This window comes from Halichoeres trimaculatus, unplaced genomic scaffold (genome assembly GCF_033239565.1).
Source record: "Halichoeres trimaculatus isolate MK-OKI-2021-1 unplaced genomic scaffold, fHalTri1.1 fHalTri1_scaffold_12, whole genome shotgun sequence".
NCBI classification, from domain to species: domain Eukaryota; kingdom Metazoa; phylum Chordata; class Actinopteri; order Labriformes; family Labridae; genus Halichoeres; species Halichoeres trimaculatus.
In genome coordinates, this window is record NW_027437190.1 from 35,493,432 (window position 1) to 35,513,823 (window position 20,392).

General features: G+C 45.8%; 1 protein-coding gene across 1 annotated transcript in view; it reads left to right on the forward strand.

Annotated features, from left to right (window-relative positions):
- Positions 1–323: 323 nt before the first annotated feature.
- Positions 324–20,392, forward strand: part of col6a4a (collagen, type VI, alpha 4a) — a 39,866-nt gene continuing 19,797 nt past the window's right edge. The window contains exons 1-21 of the mRNA XM_074682623.1: positions 324–399; positions 2,271–2,879; positions 3,215–3,802; positions 6,309–6,881; positions 6,976–7,590; positions 7,711–8,271; positions 8,348–8,905; positions 9,073–9,651; positions 9,768–10,346; positions 10,564–10,916; positions 11,005–11,083; positions 11,261–11,406; positions 13,439–13,531; positions 15,560–15,613; positions 16,021–16,092; positions 16,181–16,207; positions 16,341–16,385; positions 16,624–16,677; positions 16,984–17,046; positions 19,123–19,188; positions 19,438–19,491. Of these exons, the coding sequence (XP_074538724.1) occupies positions 324–399; positions 2,271–2,879; positions 3,215–3,802; positions 6,309–6,881; positions 6,976–7,590; positions 7,711–8,271; positions 8,348–8,905; positions 9,073–9,651; positions 9,768–10,346; positions 10,564–10,916; positions 11,005–11,083; positions 11,261–11,406; positions 13,439–13,531; positions 15,560–15,613; positions 16,021–16,092; positions 16,181–16,207; positions 16,341–16,385; positions 16,624–16,677; positions 16,984–17,046; positions 19,123–19,188; positions 19,438–19,491 (5,844 nt within the window). The remainder of the gene's footprint in view (positions 400–2,270; positions 2,880–3,214; positions 3,803–6,308; positions 6,882–6,975; positions 7,591–7,710; positions 8,272–8,347; positions 8,906–9,072; positions 9,652–9,767; positions 10,347–10,563; positions 10,917–11,004; positions 11,084–11,260; positions 11,407–13,438; positions 13,532–15,559; positions 15,614–16,020; positions 16,093–16,180; positions 16,208–16,340; positions 16,386–16,623; positions 16,678–16,983; positions 17,047–19,122; positions 19,189–19,437; positions 19,492–20,392) is intronic.

A 20,392-nucleotide genomic window follows, 5' to 3' on the forward strand; every position in this document is an offset into this window, starting at 1 on the left:
CCGGCTAATGCTAGGCTAATTCTGTGGCTCAAACATGAAAGCTTTGAGTTAATTCCTCCTCAGACGTCGGACTCGTCCAGGTCCCCACGGCTCTGAGGTTTCACTCTCTGGGAAAAAACACACATGTTCTGAGGTCAGAGTGGGCGTGTCCGGTTTCTGTGTCTGTAAATGTGAGCAGTCTATTGTAACAGGATTTTCTGGAACAAACGCCCCCCCCTGCTGCTCCGGAGCACCTCCAGATGGGGAACAGACCTGGTCCCTGTGTTTACGGCCGTCTTTGTTTTTGTGTTGTAGTGGGAGAGAAACTCGAGAGCCGTTCCAGCATGGAGGGGAGGCGCAGTCTTCTCCTGGGCCTCATCCTGGCGGCGTGTTTCTGCAGCGCCGCAGCTCAGAGGACAGGTGGGTGTGATTACGGAGACGTGATTTAACTTCCTGCACACCAGTAAATCAGGGATCATGGCAAACGTGCCCCGAAACACAGCATTACATCAGCTCACATCTGCAGAGCCAATCTACACTATCTGATTACACACACACACACACACACACACACACAGATCTGCACAGATAATTATGAGCTTCACAGAGCCGGGGTGTACGGTGAGTATCTACACTTGTTTTCATGAGCACAGTTACTAACCCACACAGGAATGTGTTTGCTGCTGAGATCGCACACGACACCAATTAACCCCTCACTAAGGCACAAAACGATGCTCTCAATCACTGTCACAACCATCCATCCATCCATCCATCCATCCATCCATCCATCCATCCATCCATCCATCCATCCAGTGTCTTTACTGCTTGTCCCTTGCGGATGTTGAGGGACTGGAGTCTATCAGGGGTGTACCTGTCAAACCAGCCATCCTGGCTTTTAATCCCAGTATTGTTTGATTGTTTCCTGTAGGACATGTCTTCAAGTTGGTTTAGGAGAGGAAAAACTGGGATTCAGTGAAAGGTTTTAGAAAAAAAACTCTGGTTCCTGCATGGTCAGAGGGGATTTTTGTGTGCTGCCAATGTTCAGTCTTACGGTCCGTAGACTTGGACTTGTCCTTTTTGCTTTATAAAGTTATGTTTTAGGCCTTTTTTCACCTGGAAATAGTCAAGGCTGGGAGTTGAACTGGCAACCAGTGCATGCTTAAACCACTAAGCCAGGGGCAAACCATGGCTTGGGCTTTTTTCAAATTTCTGACCCCAAACAATGCCGACTCACAATCCTGCGGCAATGGGAAACCAAAGTCTTTGGGTTCCAGGGGAGTATGGTTGCAAAGTGGCTAAACTTTATTTTGTTAAGTTATTTTCTGGGCTTTTATGCCTTTAATTGGTTAGGAGAGGAAAGAAGACAGAGCAGGAAACAGGACAAGAGAAGGGAGTAACATGCAGGAAGGACACCACAGGCTGAACCCGAACCACCTGCACAAGGGCGACCCTCGTGGAGCACTACCTAGACCCCTTTTACAATAGATGGAGTCACTGATGACACAAATTGGTGTGGGAAATCTCTTGACAATTTGGCCAAGAGAGAAAATTCAATCGGCTCCCTAAAGAAGAAAGGACGAGCTGTACAGCAATATCCGGGCTGTTATGGTACTGCATAGGAACTCATGTGCAATGAGGCTCCAATCACAGGCAATAATTGATGCAAGCTGTTTCCATTACTGTAACGCTTCAACAATAGAGCCAGAGAAGATGAGCTTTCTGGGCATGAGTTCTGGAAAGGAAAGGAAAGAAAAGGAAAGGAAAGGAAAGGTTTATCGTCAAGACGAACGACTGGCCCTTGATCAGGGAGTTTCTCAGATTGCATAACTCATAAGTTGGGCAAGAGCATTGGGATTGGGGTTGTGATGGGGGCAGGGGGTCCTTGCTGAGCAATCTTCTTTTTCAATGAAGCATGTGTCTGTCTGTTTATTCCAAATTATGCAACCACGCATAATGAGCTGGAATTCTGTGACTGGATCGAGTTTTGTTGATGGTTTTTTGCACAATCAACAATCTCTGAACCAGCACTCACCACCTCTTTCTGTTCACCTCGTGCGTTTGCACAAACCTGGAGGTAAGAGATCTCAGTTTCCCCTGCCGAGAAACTGTCCACAAGCTGCCTCTTATTTCCAGCTGATTGGCTCGCCACCACTTCTTTCAGTACATCACGCTTTCACCCTGTCACGCTAAAGTTCCACGAGCACCTCACGTAGTAAGAGCTTCCCTCCCAGCACCATGCAACGTGTTCAATCATTGAGATCTCGCCATGACTCGGCAACCTTCTCCCTCAGTCTGTACCCAAGAGGCTGTCGCTGACATCGTCTTCATGGTGGACGGATCGTGGAGTATTGGCGCTGAGAACTTCGAGCAGATCCGTCGGTTTCTGTACACGCTGGTCAACAGCTTTGACATCGGACCAGAACACGTCCACATCGGGTTGGTCCAGTACAGCACCACTCCACGTACCGAGTTCCTGCTCAACACCTACCAGACCAAGGCGGACATCCTTCAGTACATCAGCAAGCTGCCCTACATGGGAGGCGGCACCCACACAGGAGACGGTTTGGACTTCATGCTGAGAGAGCACTTTGTGCCGTCAGCAGGAAGCCGTGCCCGTCAGAACGTGCCGCAGATTGCTGTGGTGATCACCGACGGAAAGTCCCAAGACAACGTGGAGATCCATGCCCAGAACTTGAAGAAGCAGGGGATAGTCCTCTATGCTATTGGTATCAAAGACGCAGACGAAGACCAGCTGAAGGAGATCGCCAATGAGCCGCACAGTCAGCACGTCTACAGCGTGTCAGACTTTGCAGCTCTGCAGGGGATTTCTCAGAGCATCGTCCAGACGCTTTGCACGACTGTAGAGGAAGTTAAACGGCAGCTCCTCCAGTTGTCTAAAGGTAAAACGAGTCAAAGCACAAAGCTGTGATGATTCAGTGATCTGACACAAGTTTATCTAAAGCCCCAGCAGTGCCAGGGACAGAGTCAAACACTTCAGAAACGTAAAGGGCGAGCAATGTTTAATAAATGTCTGCTTGACTGAGAAAGGTTTGAAACTTTTCAGCTCACCAAAGATCAGGTGTTTCACATTTTTACCAAAGTAAGCAGTGAAACTGTAAATAAAGAGCACTGAAGATTGAAGCCCAGGTTTGATATTTTATACCCTCATGTTGGGAAATGTGTTGTTACAGGATCTGCTCTTTGTGGGTTTCTGACTCTTTCTCCTTCTGCCCAGAATGTGCCCAGGCCACGGTGGCCGATATCGTCTTCCTGGTCGACGGTTCCTCCAGCATCGGCATCAGCAACTTCCAGGAGATGCGTCAGTTCCTCCGCAGCTTCGTCACAGGTCTCGACATCGGCCCTGACAAAGTCCGGGTTGGCTTGGCGCAGTACAGCGACGACCCGCACCAGGAGTTCCTACTGAAGGACCACATGGACAAAGGTTCCCTGCTGAGTGCTGTGGACAACTTCCCCTACAGAACGGGAGGCACACAAACAGGCAAGGGCATCGACTTCCTCCTGAGTGAGTACTTCACAGAGGAGGCGGGCAGCAGAGCCAATCAGAGAGTGCCTCAGATCGCCGTCGTCATCACAGACGGGGACTCTTCAGATGAGGTGGCAGCGCCCGCTCAGCGCCTCAGGCAGCGTGGAGTCATCGTGTTCGCTATCGGGGTGGGACAAGCCAACAGGCAAGAGCTGGTTTCCATCGCCAACCGGCCTACAGAGCGCTTCCTGATATCCATCGACAACTACCAGGCTCTGCAGAGGCTGACGGAGGGTTTGCTGCAGACTGTGTGCATCTCAGTGGACGATCAGAGGCAAGGTGAGGAAAACTACCACACAGAACACTTCCAGAAAAAGTTTTTATCTCACAACATAACAAGAATTTGAAGAACACTTTCAGCTAACCTTAAACTTCAACCCTACAGTGATGGTAACTGTGGTTCAGCTGGCATCAACATCTCAGCTTTAACCTTTCCAACTGTTGATTATGCTAAACTGTTTACATCATGACCTGGTTGATATTTAAGCAAGGTTTGAATCCAACTGCAGACAGATGCAGCGGCAGAAAAACACCCAACAGATTGACAAACAATCAAGGCAACTTCTAAATGCTACAGTTACACAATACCTTTGTGTAACTGACCTCTGTCGTTTAGGTAAAATAGTTGGAATAAACAAACAAATCAGCGCCAACTGTGGCTAGCACCTTGTTATAAGAAAGAACACTTTTATTAGACATTTTTTAAAGGTTTTTGGGGGGATATGGTTAAGTTTTGGGGTCAGATTTAGGCAAAGGAGTTATAGGAGTTTGGGAAATAGTTAAGAATCAGAATCAAACATATTTGCAAACATTTCAATAAGATACGTAAAATATATGTACAGAATAACTGTTGGATTAAGTAGGGGTGGTCCATGGCAGTTGTGCATTAGTGTCTATGATGAGTGTCTCTGGGGGGTCAGGGGCTTTGTTGATGAGACCAGCTGGAGACAGGAAGAAACTGTTTGTTGAGGTTTTGGTCCTGATGGATCGCAGCCTCCTGCCCGAGGGGAGTCATTGAAAGAGTTTATGTCCAGGGTATCTGGGTCAGCCATAGACCTCCTTGCTTGCTGCAGGATCTCTGAGGTGTACAAGTCCAGGAGGGATCAGGTTTGGTGTCAAGGTCACAGTTAGGATCCAAATCATGGTTATGGTTAGGAGAAGGTTTAATGGGATTTGGGTTAGGGTGATGGTTTGGGATAGGGGTTAGGTTAGGGTTAGGGTTTGGCAAAGGATCAGGTTTAGAGGTATTTTAGGGTTAGGCTTAAGGGGGTTTGGGTAAGGCTAGATTTAGGGGGTCTGGGTTAAGGTAAGGCTCATGAATAGGCTTGTGGTTGGGGTTTTGATTAAGATAAGGCTCAGTACAGATATGTTAGGGCTATGGTTAGGGTTTGGCAAAGGGTCAGGTTTAGGAGGATTTTAGGGTTAGGCTTAAGGGGGTTTGGGTTAGGTTAGATTTAGGGGGTTTGGGTTAGGGTAAGGCTCATGGTTAGGGTTGGGGTTGGGGTTTTGGTTAAGATTTGGCTCAGTACAGACGAGTTAGGGCTAGGGTTAGGGGGGCAGGGGTAGAGGTAAGGTTAGGGCCTCGTTAGAGCCTGAAATGTAACAAAAAATGTAATAAACCCTAAATGTAACATATTTCTTCTTACATTTCGGGCTCAAAGAGGCCTCGAATGGGGGTAAGGTTTAGGATTAGGAATGAGGATTGGTTTAAGGATTATGGTTAGGATCAGGTCTTTGGGTTAGATTTAGAGGCTGTGGGTTAGGGCAATCATTCCTAAAGTCTGGGTCAGAGATATTTATGGGTCACCAAATTAGTTCTCAAAATTTTTACACGAAATTCATGCTTTCCTTAACCAGAAGGAGTCTCCCCTCGCCAATTTGTTTACTGACGATTGGCTCCTCACACTGGTTATGTTTCCTTCTTCAATGTTTACTGTAACTGGAAACATGTAACTGCTTTTCAAAAGTCTGAAGCTGTGAGCTGGCGCTACTCAAACAACCAAAGCCAATCCACTGTATGTTTCCTACTATCCTGTCAGTTGATTCACAGATTGGACATATTTTAGATCGGGTCGTCGTGGTTTGTTTCCCCAAAAATGTGGGTCACCTGAAAAACAGTTTGGGAAACACTGGGTTAGGGTTAATGTGGAAAAAACTCACATTTTTAAATTAATGTCCTTGGAAACCGTCTTTTTCCTCACATCCACTGGGCCCAGCTGAGAAAGCTCATGTGACATGTATGTTTAACAAAGCTCCTCCAGAGCCACAGCAGGCGTGACTGATGTGTTTCCACAGGCTGAGGCGTAAACGTCTGACTCGGTGTGTTAAACTGATAGAGTGCTCTCCTCTAGCTGGAGCGGGGGTCGACTCGTCATGCAGTTTATTACATTAACGATGCGTTTCCTGAGGGAGCTTATCTTTTTCCACATTACAAATTCTCTGAGTCTGCAGACGTTACACTCACAGGCTCGGGGGTGATTAATGTAACATGCTCGGGCCAGCTTGTAGTAATAGTGTCGGCCAAATAAAGCATGAAGAGACAGAAAAGGATTGGAAAGAGGGACAAACTGTGTTAAATTTGTTGTTTTTCACTTGCAGCGTGGGAGCTTTTATCCTGGTGTTTTCTTTCCCAGTCAGAGGTGAAGGAGCTGGGGAATTAGAGGAATCCAACAAAACTTGAAACAAAAAATGTTGGTTTAAGAATTAGAAATGTTGTTACCAAAGATTTTTAAACAAGAATGAACTGAATCACCGTGCTTTTCCAACCTCTCCGTTTTCTTTCCAGCCTTGGCAGAGAAGTTTGCCGACATCTTCTTCCTGGTGGACAGCGGCGTCTCAACGAGAGACTTCCAGCAGATCCGGAGCGTCCTCACCCGACTGACCAATCAGCTGAACATCGGAGCCAACGCTTACCGCCTGGGATTGGCTCAGTACGGTCAAAACGTCAAGACAGAGTTTCTCCTGAACGCTCACCAAACCAGAGAGGAGACTCTATCCGCTTTGAAGACTTTTAGACAGCGCAGACTGCAAACCAACGAACCCCGAAACCTGGGTGGAGCTCTGCAGTACGCCAGCACCAACTTCTTCACCAAGGAGGCGGGGAGCCGGGCGGATCAGGGCTTCAGAGAGTTCCTGGTGGTCGTGAGCGGTAAAGACTCAGATGATGCAGTTTACAGGCAGTCGCGTCTGATCAAGTCCTCTGGGGTGACTGTGGTGGGGATAAGCCTTGGCGCGTCTCTCAGTGAGATGCGCCTCATATCAACGTCCCCGTACATATTTGAGTCCATCAGTCAGGTTGCGGTTCCTGAGCTGAGGACTATTTTTGAAAAGGAGCAACAGGAGGCTGTTCTCACAGGAGGTGAGAAGAAAACGTTGCAAACTTTTGATATGAGTCTGTAATAATCAGCTGATGATGGAGTTTGATTGTACTGATTGTTTATTTCCTCTCACAGATTGCAAAGCAGCCAAACTGGCGGACGTCGTGTTCATCGTTGACGAGTCCGGGAGCATTGGGACCCCAAATTTCCAGCTAGTCCGAGCCTTCCTGCACTCTGTCGTGAGCGGCCTTGAGGTCAGTCGATCGAAGGTCCGTGTGGGCATCGTAACGTACAGCGACGTTGCCACGCCGCAGGTCTACCTCGACAGCTTCAACGACAAGAACGAGCTGCTCAATTTCATCAAAATCCTGCCTTACCGCGGAGGTGGAACCAGCACCGGCGCTGCACTGAACTACACCCGAGATAATGTTTTTGTTAAAGCGAGAGGCAGCAGGACGGGCGTCCAGCAGGTGGCAGTGGTGATCACAGACGGTGAATCCCAAGATGAAGTCAGCAGAGCGGCACTTGAGCTGCGGCGTTCTGGCGTCACCGTTTACGCAGTTGGAGTCAAAGATGCCAACGAGGCGGAGCTGAAGCAGATTGCGTCTCATCCCCACAACAAGCACATGTTCATCGTGGACAGTTTCGCCAAACTGAAGTCGCTGGATCAGACGCTGCAGAAGATCATGTGCGTGAACATCATTCAGAAAGCCGTCTCTGTCAACACAAGGAAAAAGACCATCAAAGAAGGTCTGAACCCTTTCTGCTTTACCATCTCTCTTGAGAACTTTGCAAACTTCTAGAAAGTACCAGAAACTTTTCTGTCCTAATCTCAGAAGTGATCTGACGTTTTTATGATTTCTCCTCCAGGTTGTTTGGAAACAGATGAAGCAGACATCTACTTCCTGATCGACCACTCAGGGAGCATCTACCCCTCCGACTTCAGCGACATGAAGAAGTTCATCATCGAGTTTCTGCACACATTCAACGTCGGCCCAGACCATGTCCGAGTGGGGGTGGCAAAGTTCGCTGATGACCCAAACTTGGAGTTTGATCTGAAGACGTACTCAGACGCAAAGACCTTGGAGAACGCCGTGTTGGCAATAAAGCAGATAGGAGGCGGGACAGAGACGGGGAAGGCCCTGGCTTTCATGGGTCCACGCTTTGACGAAGCAGAGCGGAGTCGTGGTCACAAGGTCCCAGAGTACCTGGTGGTCATCACTGACGGGAAATCGACCGATAACGTCAAGGATCCTGCAGAGAAGCTGAGGGCGCAGGGGGTCAAAGTCTACGCCATCGGGGTGAAAAACGCAGATCAAGAAGAGCTGAGGGAGATCGCTGGAGATCCTAAAAGGACTTTTTTTGTCAACAACTTTGATGCTCTGAACCCCATCAAGGACGACATCATCACAGACATCTGCTCTCAAGACGGTGAGACAAAGTTTGAACCAAAGTTTGAAACGTGTCCACACACACGTCACTGACATGTCTGTGCTTCTGTCCACAGCTTGCAAAGATCAACCCGGCGACCTCATCTTCCTGGTCGACAGCTCCGGGAGCATCGACCCCGAAGACTACGGGAAAATGAAAGACTTCATGAAGTCTGTCGTCGGCAAGTCCATCGTCGGGCAGGACCAGGTGCATGTGGGTGTGATGCAGTTCAGCACCGTGCAACAAATGGAGTTCGCTCTCAACAGATTCCAGACGCAGGACGAGACGCTGAGAGCCATCAGCGGCATGACGCAGGTCGGTGGAGGCACGCTAACAGGTGCCGCCATCACACAGGTGTCGCAGTATTTCGACTCAAACCGAGGAGGACGACCCCACCTGAAGCAGAGGCTGGTGGTGATAACAGACGGTGAGGCCCAGGACGAGGTGAAACGCCCCGCCGCCGCTCTGAGGGCGAGGGGAGTCCTGGTCTACGCCATCGGAGTGATGGACGCCAACACCACCCAGCTGCTGGAGATCAGCGGGTCACCGGACAGGACGTTCTCTGAGAGGGACTTCGACGCTTTGAAGGAGCTGGAGAGCCAGGTGGCGCTGGCGATCTGCGAGCCGGAGAGAGGTAAGAGCAGACGGACTGTGACTGACCACTAAACATCCTGAACATGTTGATGAGTTAGCTCCAATTAGGGTTCGTTACGTCTAAGCAATGTCAAATTTGACGAACTAACCCATCAGTCCCAAACATCACCACAACTCCTCTTATTTGATGTTTGTCTTTGGTTTTAGACTGCAAGAAGACGAAGAGAGCCGACATCATTTTCCTGGTGGACGGCTCCACAAGCATCACACTGAGCAAGTTTCGAAGCATGCAGAAGTTCATGTCGTCCATGGTGAACCAAACCACCGTGGGAACAGACCTGACTCGCTTTGGAGTCATCCTCTACTCAACCGACCCTGCGTCTGTGTTCACGCTGAACACGTACAAGACCAAACGAGATGTTCTCAACGCGATCGCAGCGCTGAGGTCCCCGTATGGAGACACCTTCACCGGTAAGGCTCTTGGGTACTCTCTGGAGTTCTTTGAGGAAAAGCACGGCGGCCGGGCGCATCTTCAGGTGCCACAGATCCTGCTGGTGATCACGGATGGGGACGCCACTGATCGGAACAGTCTGGTCGCTCCGTCCCTGGCGCTGCGGCAAAATGGGATCAGCGTGTTCAGTATCGGAGTGGAGGGAGCCAACAGGACGCAGCTGAGTATCATGGCCGGACAAGACCAGTCCAAAGTCTTTTATGTGGACAACTTTGACGCCCTGGAAGGTCTCTACAAAAACATCACTCAGGAGATCTGTGCTGTCACAAAGCCAGGTAAGAGGCTCAGGTGTTCATTGCTAGCTGGGGTTAGCAAGCGTGAAGGTCCGTCTGTGCCTCGTTTGTGATCTCCTTCATCACCACAGCTTCCTGTCCTTTCTTTGTTCCCACAGTCTGTGAAAAACAGAGGGCTGACCTGGTCTTCCTCCTCGACCAGTCCGGCAGCATCGGCGGCAACGACTACGCCATCATGAAGAAGTTCACGACAGAGGTGATCAGTAGCTTCAAAGTCGGCGAGGATTTAGTGCGGGTTGGCTGCGCCCAGTTCAGCAGCGATTTCGAGAACAAGTTTTACCTGAACGAGATGTACACCCCGGAGGCTGTGAACAAACGCATCCTGGACATGAGGCAGGTGGGCGGAGGCACCAACATCGGTCGTGCTCTGGACGCCATCAGGGAGCATTTTGAGGCGGTGCGCGGCAGCCGCAGATCATTAGGGATCTCACAGAACCTGGTCCTGATCACAGACGGTGAGTCTCAGGATGACGTGGAGGACGCAGCCGACCGTCTCAGGGCTCTGGGCGTTGAGGTGTTCGCCATCGGCATTGGAGACGTCCATGACCTGGAACTCCTGCAGATCACCAACACCCCGGAGAGGCTGTTCACCGTGCAGAACTTCGGCAGCTTGGAAAACATCAAGCAGGAGGTTGTGAAAACAATCTGTGAATCCAAACCCATCCCTGACCCAAGCAGTGAGTACAGGAGCTTGTTACCATCTACCTTTGTTACTCGTCTACCCTTCTTCTTCAGGCGGTCTGCACAAATATTTGTTGTAAGATTAGTAACATACATTACTGCCAGATCCTGCAGCAGTCTTAAGGCCTGATCCACTAAGATCCCAAACGAAGGGCACTAACTCATGGATCTACTCTTATCTCCTCACATAAACCATGTTTGTCTTTGCCTCAGGCTGCAGCATCGACATCCTCATGGGATTTGACATTTCTCGGAAAGACCGAGCTCGGGGTGAGCTGCTGTTCAGCGGTCACAACAAGCTGCTGAACTCCCTGCAGGAAATCGCCGGCTACGTTTCCTCGGTGCATGGCCTGTGCTGCGTCGGCCCCACTCCCATCCAGACCAACGTGGCCTATCAGATAGTGGGGGAGGATGGACGTGAGCTGTACAGCACAAACTTTGAGGCGTACAACTTCGATGCGGTCGACAAAGTCAAGAGGTTCTCTCAAGGGCCGACTTTCTTGAACTCGGCCATGTTGAGATCCTTGGGACAGAAGATGAGTACACAGTCAGGAGCAGGAGTGAAGGTCAGTCTGAGATGTTGGTTCAAGTCTTAGACCAAAACTGTTCTCCACCATGTGTCAGTGAGTCTAAAATAAATACGACTCTCCGCAGGTGGTGGTGGTCTTCTCTGATGGACTCGATGAGGACGGGATGAGACTGGAGCAGGAATCAGAGGCCCTGAGATCATCCGGTAAAAACAGAAAGAGCTTCTTGGCGATGAATCTAATACTGTTGGGAAGTTTGTGTATTTCACTCTAAATGAATCTACATCTGTCAGGAACATGTGTCTGTGAGCAGCAGAGCCAAATCTTCTCTGCCAATGCCAGACATGAAACTGTTTTCTTCTTCTCTTGTTTTAATCCTGCAGGGGTCAGCGCTCTCCTGGTGGTCGCTCTGGAGGGAGTGCGTGACACCGGCCCGCTGCAGGCGCTGGAGTTCGGTCGAGGATTCGGCTACAAGCTCCCTCTCACCATCGGCATGCAGAGTGTGGGCAGCACCATCCTCAAACAGATCGTGAGTCAGACGGTGAAATAAGGTTTACCAGGGAGCGTAAGGGAGGACGAGGGGGTCACACAAAGCCAACCAGATCTCTGTGGTAGCACACGTAACCGAGTATTTTCAAAAATGAATACCCCTCCTTGTTCATTTTTAAAAGTACTTTGGTCCATGTGTAACTGCGCCAATAAGTGCATCTCAAAGTGTGCCAAACCCGTATGTGTCAGTGTTTTTCAGACGTGAAACCCATGCTAGCCAATCAGAACAATCATTGAGCTGTGACGTCTTTTTCCTGATGTAACCATGAAACTGGAGTTTTCTAAAATCTTCCCTTTGGCCGGAGTTTTCAGAATACATCGTATTCATTAAAACATTGTTTTAAGTGACTCAAAACTGCCAATCGTTTGGATGACAGGGCATACGTGGTTTCCAAGATACACGTGGACATGGCCTAAACAACGAGTTATAGGTAGAAGAGAAGTGCGTCTGTTTTTAGGGCAAAGGAAGGGGTGACAACACATTTTCTAGGGTGCGGTCAGGCTGGCTATCCAAATGGTGCTGTGCTCAAGCATGACGACCCCCACAGCGCTGATCCCCCACTGGAGAGTACGTCAGGGGTCACACTACTCCAGTATGAACCAGACTTAAAGAGGACATATGCTGATCCCTGATTTAATACTTACATATAATATAATAAAGTTGAAAACAAAACCTTTCAGCCCCTGAATTTTCAAAAGATGAGATATTGTATTTTTTCTGATATCCTAGAACGAGATTTGATGCCTCTGAAAATAGGTCATTGACATTTGGCCGCGAGATTTCAACTGTCGTGACGACACGAGGATCCTTTCTTTTTATTGGAGTAATCTGATAAAGCAGCTCCTCCTCTGTGATGTCAGTTAGTCACATAACCACCACAGAGGGATACACCCACCAAGAGCCGAGTATAAACGTATGAACTATACATGTTACAGTACCGCTTTGACTCACCACACTGAAGCGTCCTGAGATGATCTGTGTCCAGGTGGATTTTCTTCCTCCTGAGCTGCAGAACCGTCCGGGTCTGACTCGGGGTCCAATACAAAAGGACGTATCCTACACTCTGCCATTTTATTAGTGCTATCAATGCCTTACGGTAAAGTTTTCGCAAACAGCAAACTCGCTCGGTCTGCTCCATTCAATATGGTGATTTTGTAAATACTGCCATGCTGCAAAAACCGCCCCCTGGCTCTACCCCCTCTGCCCCTCTGATAGAACTGACCAATCAGAGCACAAAGGGCTGTGACGTTGCGAGGTTACTGGAGGTCATTCTCCAAACGGAGCGTTTCAACAAGATCTTCAGAATGGCCTAAAATGAGGATATTGAGAACGCTATTGTGGGGCAATGAAGGAACTAAATGACTTGTACTGAGGGCAGAAATGCTTTACAGGCATCCTAGTCTGGCATAGTTAAAAGGAGAAACAAGCAGGATATGTCCCCTTTAAGCATCATGAAGTGTGTGACAGCTTTCACACTTTCCAGGAGTTCCAGTTCGGCTGCTTCCTGTTTCTAAAAACAGTCGTTCAGTCAGCTGCAGATGATTTTTTAATACATGTGTGACTCGTCTGGATCAGCAGCTGTTTGAAGAAGCATTAATGAGCCCAGAAACAAAACAAAATGTGAGTTTTCTTTGGACTCTTGATGCTCACCAACCCTCCCTGATCTCTGGAGCAGCTGAAAGGTTTTAGCTTGATGAGAATCAGACTCATTTGTTCAGCAAATGTTTTCCTGTCGCAGCGTGTCGGTCCTCAGGAATGGAAACCAGCAGACGGCCTCAGGGAGGTGTTGATGGTAGAAAATATGCTAATTACTCTTCATGTTGAGGAATAACCCCCGGCTACGAAAAATAAAAGAAGAATCCAGTTCACTGTGACGGTTTGACCCTGCTTTATGTCATCAGGAGTTACAGGAATAAAAACTCATCTTCCTGGTTTAAAGGGAGCAGAATAATTGTTTGTTTTCTCATCTCTCATCAGCTATTTCTTCTTTTTCTTCTCTTTCTTTCTGCAGGACACAGTGGCAGACAGAAAGTGCTGCAACGTCATGTGCAAATGCTCCGGACACGAAGGCAGCCGAGGCTCTCGAGGCCCCTCGGGGTCAAAGGTGAGCGAACACACACACCTTTAAACTCTAAACATGATGTCACAAGCGTTTGGAGAAGCACAGCACAACCAGACACACGCGGTGACCTCATCCAATGAGCTCCAGACCCGGTTTGACTTCTAAAGGTTTGGAGGAGAGGAGTGAGGAGTCACGGCCTGTCTCATTTTCCATGCATGCCAAGGTCAATGTTATGAGTGTTTCATTACACGGAGCGCTGCCAGGCCTCGAGGTCGACCATCCAGGGCTCGAGTCCTCCAGGCGTTTTTTTTTTAAGGCATGAAACTGAATCCAAAGGGAGAAAAAAGGGGCTGAAAAGTTTCTTGAAACACTAAAAATGTTTTAATACAAGAACTTTTTCATCCTTTGTCATTATTTTTATCTTTAGTCGAGGTTAGTGTCAGAGTTAATGAGACATTTTTCTGTTCTTTCCTAAGAATGTGGCTCAGATTAAATCCAATTAGAATTTTTCTTTCTTTGTCATCGAACATTCCGGAACCTTTTTTAAAGTCACAGTTCTGAGTTCCAAAGTCCCTCGATGCTTCTTAAAGAGACAGTAACTGAAGTGCTTCAGGTTAATGTGGCTCATATTAGATCCAACAAGAACATTTTTGTATTAGAAATAAACCTTTAACACTTGATTGTTTTTCAGTTTTTTAAAGTGTGACGGTCTAAACTTAGAGAGACAGTGAAGAGAGCTAGCACAGCTAATGAAAGCAAAACAGTGAAACAGACATGATGAGAAAAAAATTACTGTCTTGCTTTTTTAAATAATATCTTTGTAAAAGGAACTAAACAAGTGCATTTTTCCTCTCACCATTTGCAGGGTGGTTTTTGTCATTTTTGTCTTTACACATATATTAAAACAAGACTTTCCTGGACCTGGACTTTCAGCTCAAGATAAAAGCTGAATCAATCAATCAATCAAATAAACTTTATTTGTATAGCACTTTTCATACAGGATTTTGTAATACAAAGTGCTTCACATGAGAAAAAGATCAAATAAAATAACAAGTGGAATAAAAAGCAGAAATTGCACAATTACATAAAATGAAAACACAAGACCCCCACAATCCCCCCCACCCCCAAACCAAATTTAACATAAACACTCACTTACTCAAACACATGAAGACATGAAAAGGAAATTCTGACAGAGAGCAGAATAAGAGGACTGAGGAAACGCCATCTTGTATTAAAATGAGGAAACACAGGAGCTAAAAGTAATATGGTACTTAAAAATACCTGAAAATACTAGGGGGTAAGATAAATAAATGAGTAAATAAATAAATAAAACAAAATAATATAACAATATAGAATAAAAGTGAGATAAATAATATTGTAAAATTAGATTGTGTAACATCAGGTGCGTAATAAAATCAGCTAAAATTGGAGAAGCATTCAACAAAAAAAAAAAAAATTCCAAGTAAAAAAAAAAAAATAATAATAATAATACATAAAATAAAATAAAAATCTGACTGAAATGTAGCAATGAAACAAAATAAAGGGTTAAAATAACTTACATATAACATTAAATAATATTAAATACAATCAGCCAAAAGCAAGATTAGAGAGGTAGGTCTTGAGTCTGCCTTTAAAAATATGAACAGTAGGTGCCGCTCTCAGGTCCTCAGGTCGACTGTTCCACAGACTGAATTATGGGTTTGGCTTAGAAAGGAAAGTCAAGTGTTGACTTATGTAAAGTAAAAAATTGGCAGTATTTTTATTCTCTGATGGTGTAAAGAACAGAAATCAAACAAAGTTTTGGCTTTGGGTTTCCATATATAATAATGTAGAGGGGCCGGGGCACCAAGAACAGGGCCGTACAAACATATAACACTGCACGCTAATGAATAATTCTTTTTAACAAGAGTGACTCAAGGTTAAACTTTTATTTCTGACTTGATGATGTTCGATTTTTCTCAGTAAAATGATGGTTTAAATTTAATAAATATTGAATCTTTTTATCAATCCAGAGTTGTTACAGCAGCATATTGTTGTGTGAATTTACAATTGTGCTTTTTTAATTTTCAGGGTGGGCCTGGACAGAGAGGTTACCCAGGATTCCCGGGAGACGAAGGCATGCCCGTGAGTGATTTTTCTACCATATTTCACTTAAACTCCCTGGAACTGTTTTTAACTGGGTTGAATCTGGGTAAATGCTCATTAAAGCGTTATAAGATGAATTACGGTGTCCCTCAGGGTTCATTTTTAGGGCCCCACTCTTTCAAAATGCACACGTTGCTTGATGCAAATCTCAGCAGGAGACACGCCATCACAACTCTGTGTCGCCTAAGTACAGTCATGTAGTCTGCTCTGACGGCAAAAAGTGGACGTCCAGCATCAGCGGGGACCATCTTGGTTGTTGAAAAAGTTTCTGGAGCTACTTAAACCGTCATTTAGCCGCTGATCCACAGTCCTGATTGGTCCAAACGAAGTCAAACAGGATGGAAATGATGCAGACGCCTTTTTCCACCATGTTTCTTCTCTTGCAGGGGGATCGAGGCAGTCCTGGGCTGAATGGACCTCAGGGAGTCCAGGGCTGTCCCGGGCTCAGAGGACCAAAGGTAGACCTCTCTTTAAGACTTGACTCCTTTAACACAGCTGTTTCCTCTGTCCTCCATGTGATTCTGACGATGCCTCTGACTCTTGCAGGGCTACCGAGGGACCCGAGGGGACAGGGTGAGTGACTCAGACCTGCTGGAATGTTCTTAGCGAGGAGGTCATGTGACCCTCAGCAGGAATGTTTGGACAAACATTAAACGAGCATTAACGAGGAGGAGGAGTCTCCACTGACTCTTTTCTGAATCCACAGGGTGAGGGCGGAAACGACGGGCTGAACGGGATCAACGGAGGACAGGTACGACGCTCAGCAGACACCCCCCAGCTTCTCTATCCTCTGCTGTATCATGGTACCCCACAGCCTCAGCTCTGATGTGACTCAGAGGCAGAAACAGACATAACCCACAGTATTTCCACTAATGAGATGAGATAACGGGAAAAAGCACGTCTGTGTTTGTGTTTGCTGCTCGGAGGAAATGAGCGGGCGTGTTCAGGAAGCGTCTGATTGGAGCGTTTTCTGCTCTCTGTGGTTTCAGGGGCTGACGGGTGCTGATGGAAGCCGAGGGGAGAGAGGACACCCTGGAAACCCGGTGAAACAAACTTTTCTCTTTCTAAACAGAGCAGAACCACGTTTCCTGTGTTGACTTTGTGATCGTGCTTAAAGTCTCCTGATTGGTCAGACCCTGATAGAGGGAACGCTAGGTGCTGAAAATAATCTGTGTTATTCTTCATCAGTCCGTCTTCATCAGGTGACGTTCAGAAACTCACCGGGTGCTGGTCGTTCAGAGGAATGACCGTTTATCAAACTCACCAGAGGAGGCTGTTACTCTGACGCTGAGAGGCGTTGACCTCTGACCTCCAGCTGGTTGACTGACAGGCTGATCTCTCATCCTCAGGGTATCCCAGGTATCAGAGGAGAGGCGGGGCTGAAAGGACAGCAAGGACTGAGAGGAGATCCGGTGGGTCCAGACTCATGTTTTCTTTCTGCTTGAACACAAATGTTTCCAGAATCTTCAATCTGAACAGGAAATCAGCAAAAACAGAACTTTATCCAAACTCTTCCTCTTCTGTCTCCTTGATTCATCCTCTCTGATACATTAAGGTCTCATTTTCACTGAGCTGTTAGTTTTTTTTAATTTACTGCACCATGTGACCACCAAACACTGAACATGGGAAGAGGGCGTTAATGAGTGGGCTGTGATTGGATGAAACATCATGAATGTGTTAGTTTGTCAGACTCCAAAATGGACACCAACAGGAACAAGAGCAAGAATTCCTTACATTGGCTTTAACCATAAAGATAATAAACTAAATAAGAGGACCAGGTCAGGTTTCAGGAGTCACAGCCAGTTTGACTCTGTACAGGACTAATTCTTCAAACATTCTAGAATAAAAACACATTCCAGATTGTTCTATGATTCTGTTAACATCACAAAATGCTGCTGGCATTCCAGATTTCTTGTAACATTCCATAACTCCTGTAATACTTCAGAGGCAGTTCTGGTAACATTTCACATATAAAGTAACATTCCAGAATGTTTGTAGCCTTCTAGAATTCCAGTAAGACCCCAGAATTCTGAATTATTCTCAAAGTGTTCTAGGAGAATTCTAGAATTCTAGAACATTTTAGATTTTTTTCTCCGAATGATTTTAACATTCCTGAACGTTGATAACTGTTACAGTCGTAACAGTAACACTCACAAATTCTACTCACAGTCCAATATTTTTGAACCATTGCCACATTTTGGTGTTATTCCAGAACTCTAGTAACAGTTGATCATTTTGCCAAAATTCTTGGGCTTTGGTTACAATTCTTGAAACATTCTACATCTTATAGTTGCGTTCCACAGTGCTGGTAACACTCTGAAATCCATTTCAGAATTCTAGTAACAGTCTAGCATTCCACTAAAATTCTTGTAAATTTGATTAACGCTGCACTATTCTACTTACATCCACTTATTCTAGTCACATTCTAGAACTCTGAAGTTTTAGTAATGTTTCCCAAATATAACATTCTAGAATTTTGGTAAGATTCCACAATGCTTGTAGCATTCCAGAATTCTAATAACATCCCAGGATTCTACAAAAAAATAGAATTCCTATAACATTTTAGAATTCTAGTTATATTTCAGAAATTTAGTAACATTCAGAAATTATGATGTCATATCAGAGTTATGATATTGCTGTAGATTTCTGGTGAAATTGCAGAGTTACAGTAACATTCTAGATTTAGCTAACATTTCAAAAGTCTAGTGATATTCCTAAATACAGCTAACATTTAAGAATTCTAGTTACATTCTAGAATAATGGTAACATTCAAGAGTTAAGGTAAAATTCCAGAATCAAAGTTACATTAAGAACTGTGGAGATATTCTGGAACTCTAGTCATATTTTAGAACTCTAGCCACATTCCAGAGTTATGGTAATATCCTAGAATTTTGTGAACATTCCAGAATCCTGATAACGTTCTAGATTACTTGAAACTTTCTAGATTTCATGCTACACTTTATCACTGTGGTAACATTCTGTAATTGTAGTAACAAAGAACAATTCTTGTAACGTCCTGTAAAACTGAATATGTTTCATAGCTCAGGATTCATTCCAAGATTCTGGTTTCTTTCATTTTGAAGCTGCATGTTGTGTCAGATTATTCTCCTCCAATCAGCAGTCCATCAGGGTTTCTGCTGTCTCATGAAACCATATAAAACCAGCGAAGGTAAACTCTGCTGATGGTTTGAACTTGGTGCCCAGGTGTCAGCCCAAATGCCGACTAGATGTCTTAATGTTCTTCGCTCTGAGAGTCTTCAATCACATCACAGACTGGTTTTAGATCAGTGAGGCTTTCTCTGCTGCTGAATCTGTTATCAGCTCGTGGTCATTAGTCTGAGTTCAGTAAACACAGCTGGAGCACGGCTGGAGCACGGCTGGAGCACGGCTGGAGCACGGCTGGAGCACGGCTGGCCGCTCCACTTTACGGGAAACTAAACACTGAGAGGAGTTTATCTCCTAAAGCTTGACTCATGTTTGTCTGTCAGGGAGAACCGGGCGCTAACAGCAACGTCCCAGGAGCCAAAGGAGACCCCGGGAACCCAGGTCCACCGGTAAGAGCCACCAGACCAGACTGGACTGTGTCTTAGCTTGTGTTTGGATCAGCTTTGGGACTGAGGCTGTTTGTACTTCCTGATTGACTCACTCCTCTCTGTTTCTGATATCCAGCTTTCTTCTGCTCTAAGTTTGAGTTATCAATGAATCCATCAATCAAATTTTATTTATAATGCATGTTGAGTCTGTGTTTCCTGGTTCTTCTTTATTCCATCAATTCAACTCTTCACTGATGTTTGAACCCACAGGGACAACCTGGACCGGACGGTCGAGTGGGCGAGAGTGGGACCATTGGAAACCCGGTGAGATCTGTTCAACTTTTTCAGGAATATCAACTCTCTCCTACGTAGTTTCCCTTAAGCAACTTGTTTTGGGGTACCGTCACCTGTATCAAGGTGCTGGTTTGAGGTACCCTCTGGCTTCTATCAAGAGTCAGTGTTCTAAAAAGTTGAAGAGACCCCAGGTGTCATTTTAGGTACAGTTAAAATCTGTGTTTGAGAGCTGTTCCTTTACAGTTTCAGGTACTTTTTAACGTCTGTTTCCTCAGAGACATCTTAAGCTTTCTTTTGTCATTGTTTAGGGTTCCTTTAAAGCTTTCACATCTAGTTTTACCAAAGTACCCTTCAGTGTTTCTAGGTCTCATCACAAGCTTTCCTTTATGACAGTTTGAAGGTACCCTTTGGATCCAATTCCACCTTTTTTCTAGACTGTTGTAGTTTATATTTTATGTAGTTGGTTTAAAGAGCTCTTGGCATTTATGTCAACACACCTTTAGCGTCAGTCTGTTTTAAGGTACCCCAGCTCGTTCACAGGTTCATGGCTTTGATTTAGTCTAAAGCGGTTGCCAGCTCTAATCCTGCTAAGATTGAAATAAAACTTCTGAGAATTAAATTCAGAAAACTGACTTAAAGTCAGAATTTGATTGAAAAAAAAATGTTGATTTACATTTTATTTTTTGAACGTGTCTAACCTCCAAAATTTGTTTTGAGGCCCAATTTCTCCTAAAATTCACATTAGTATTCTGAAATTTCTTTCTCAGAATTCTGAGCGAAACCATCAGAAATCTGTGAAAAATATACAGAATTTTCTTTGGAAGTCAGAAAGCTATCCATATTTTTTCTAGCTGTGGTCCTGCCTGATGATGGTCTTGATGGCCTGACAAATAAACCACGAACATCGTTCCAACATTTTCAGAGCGTACAG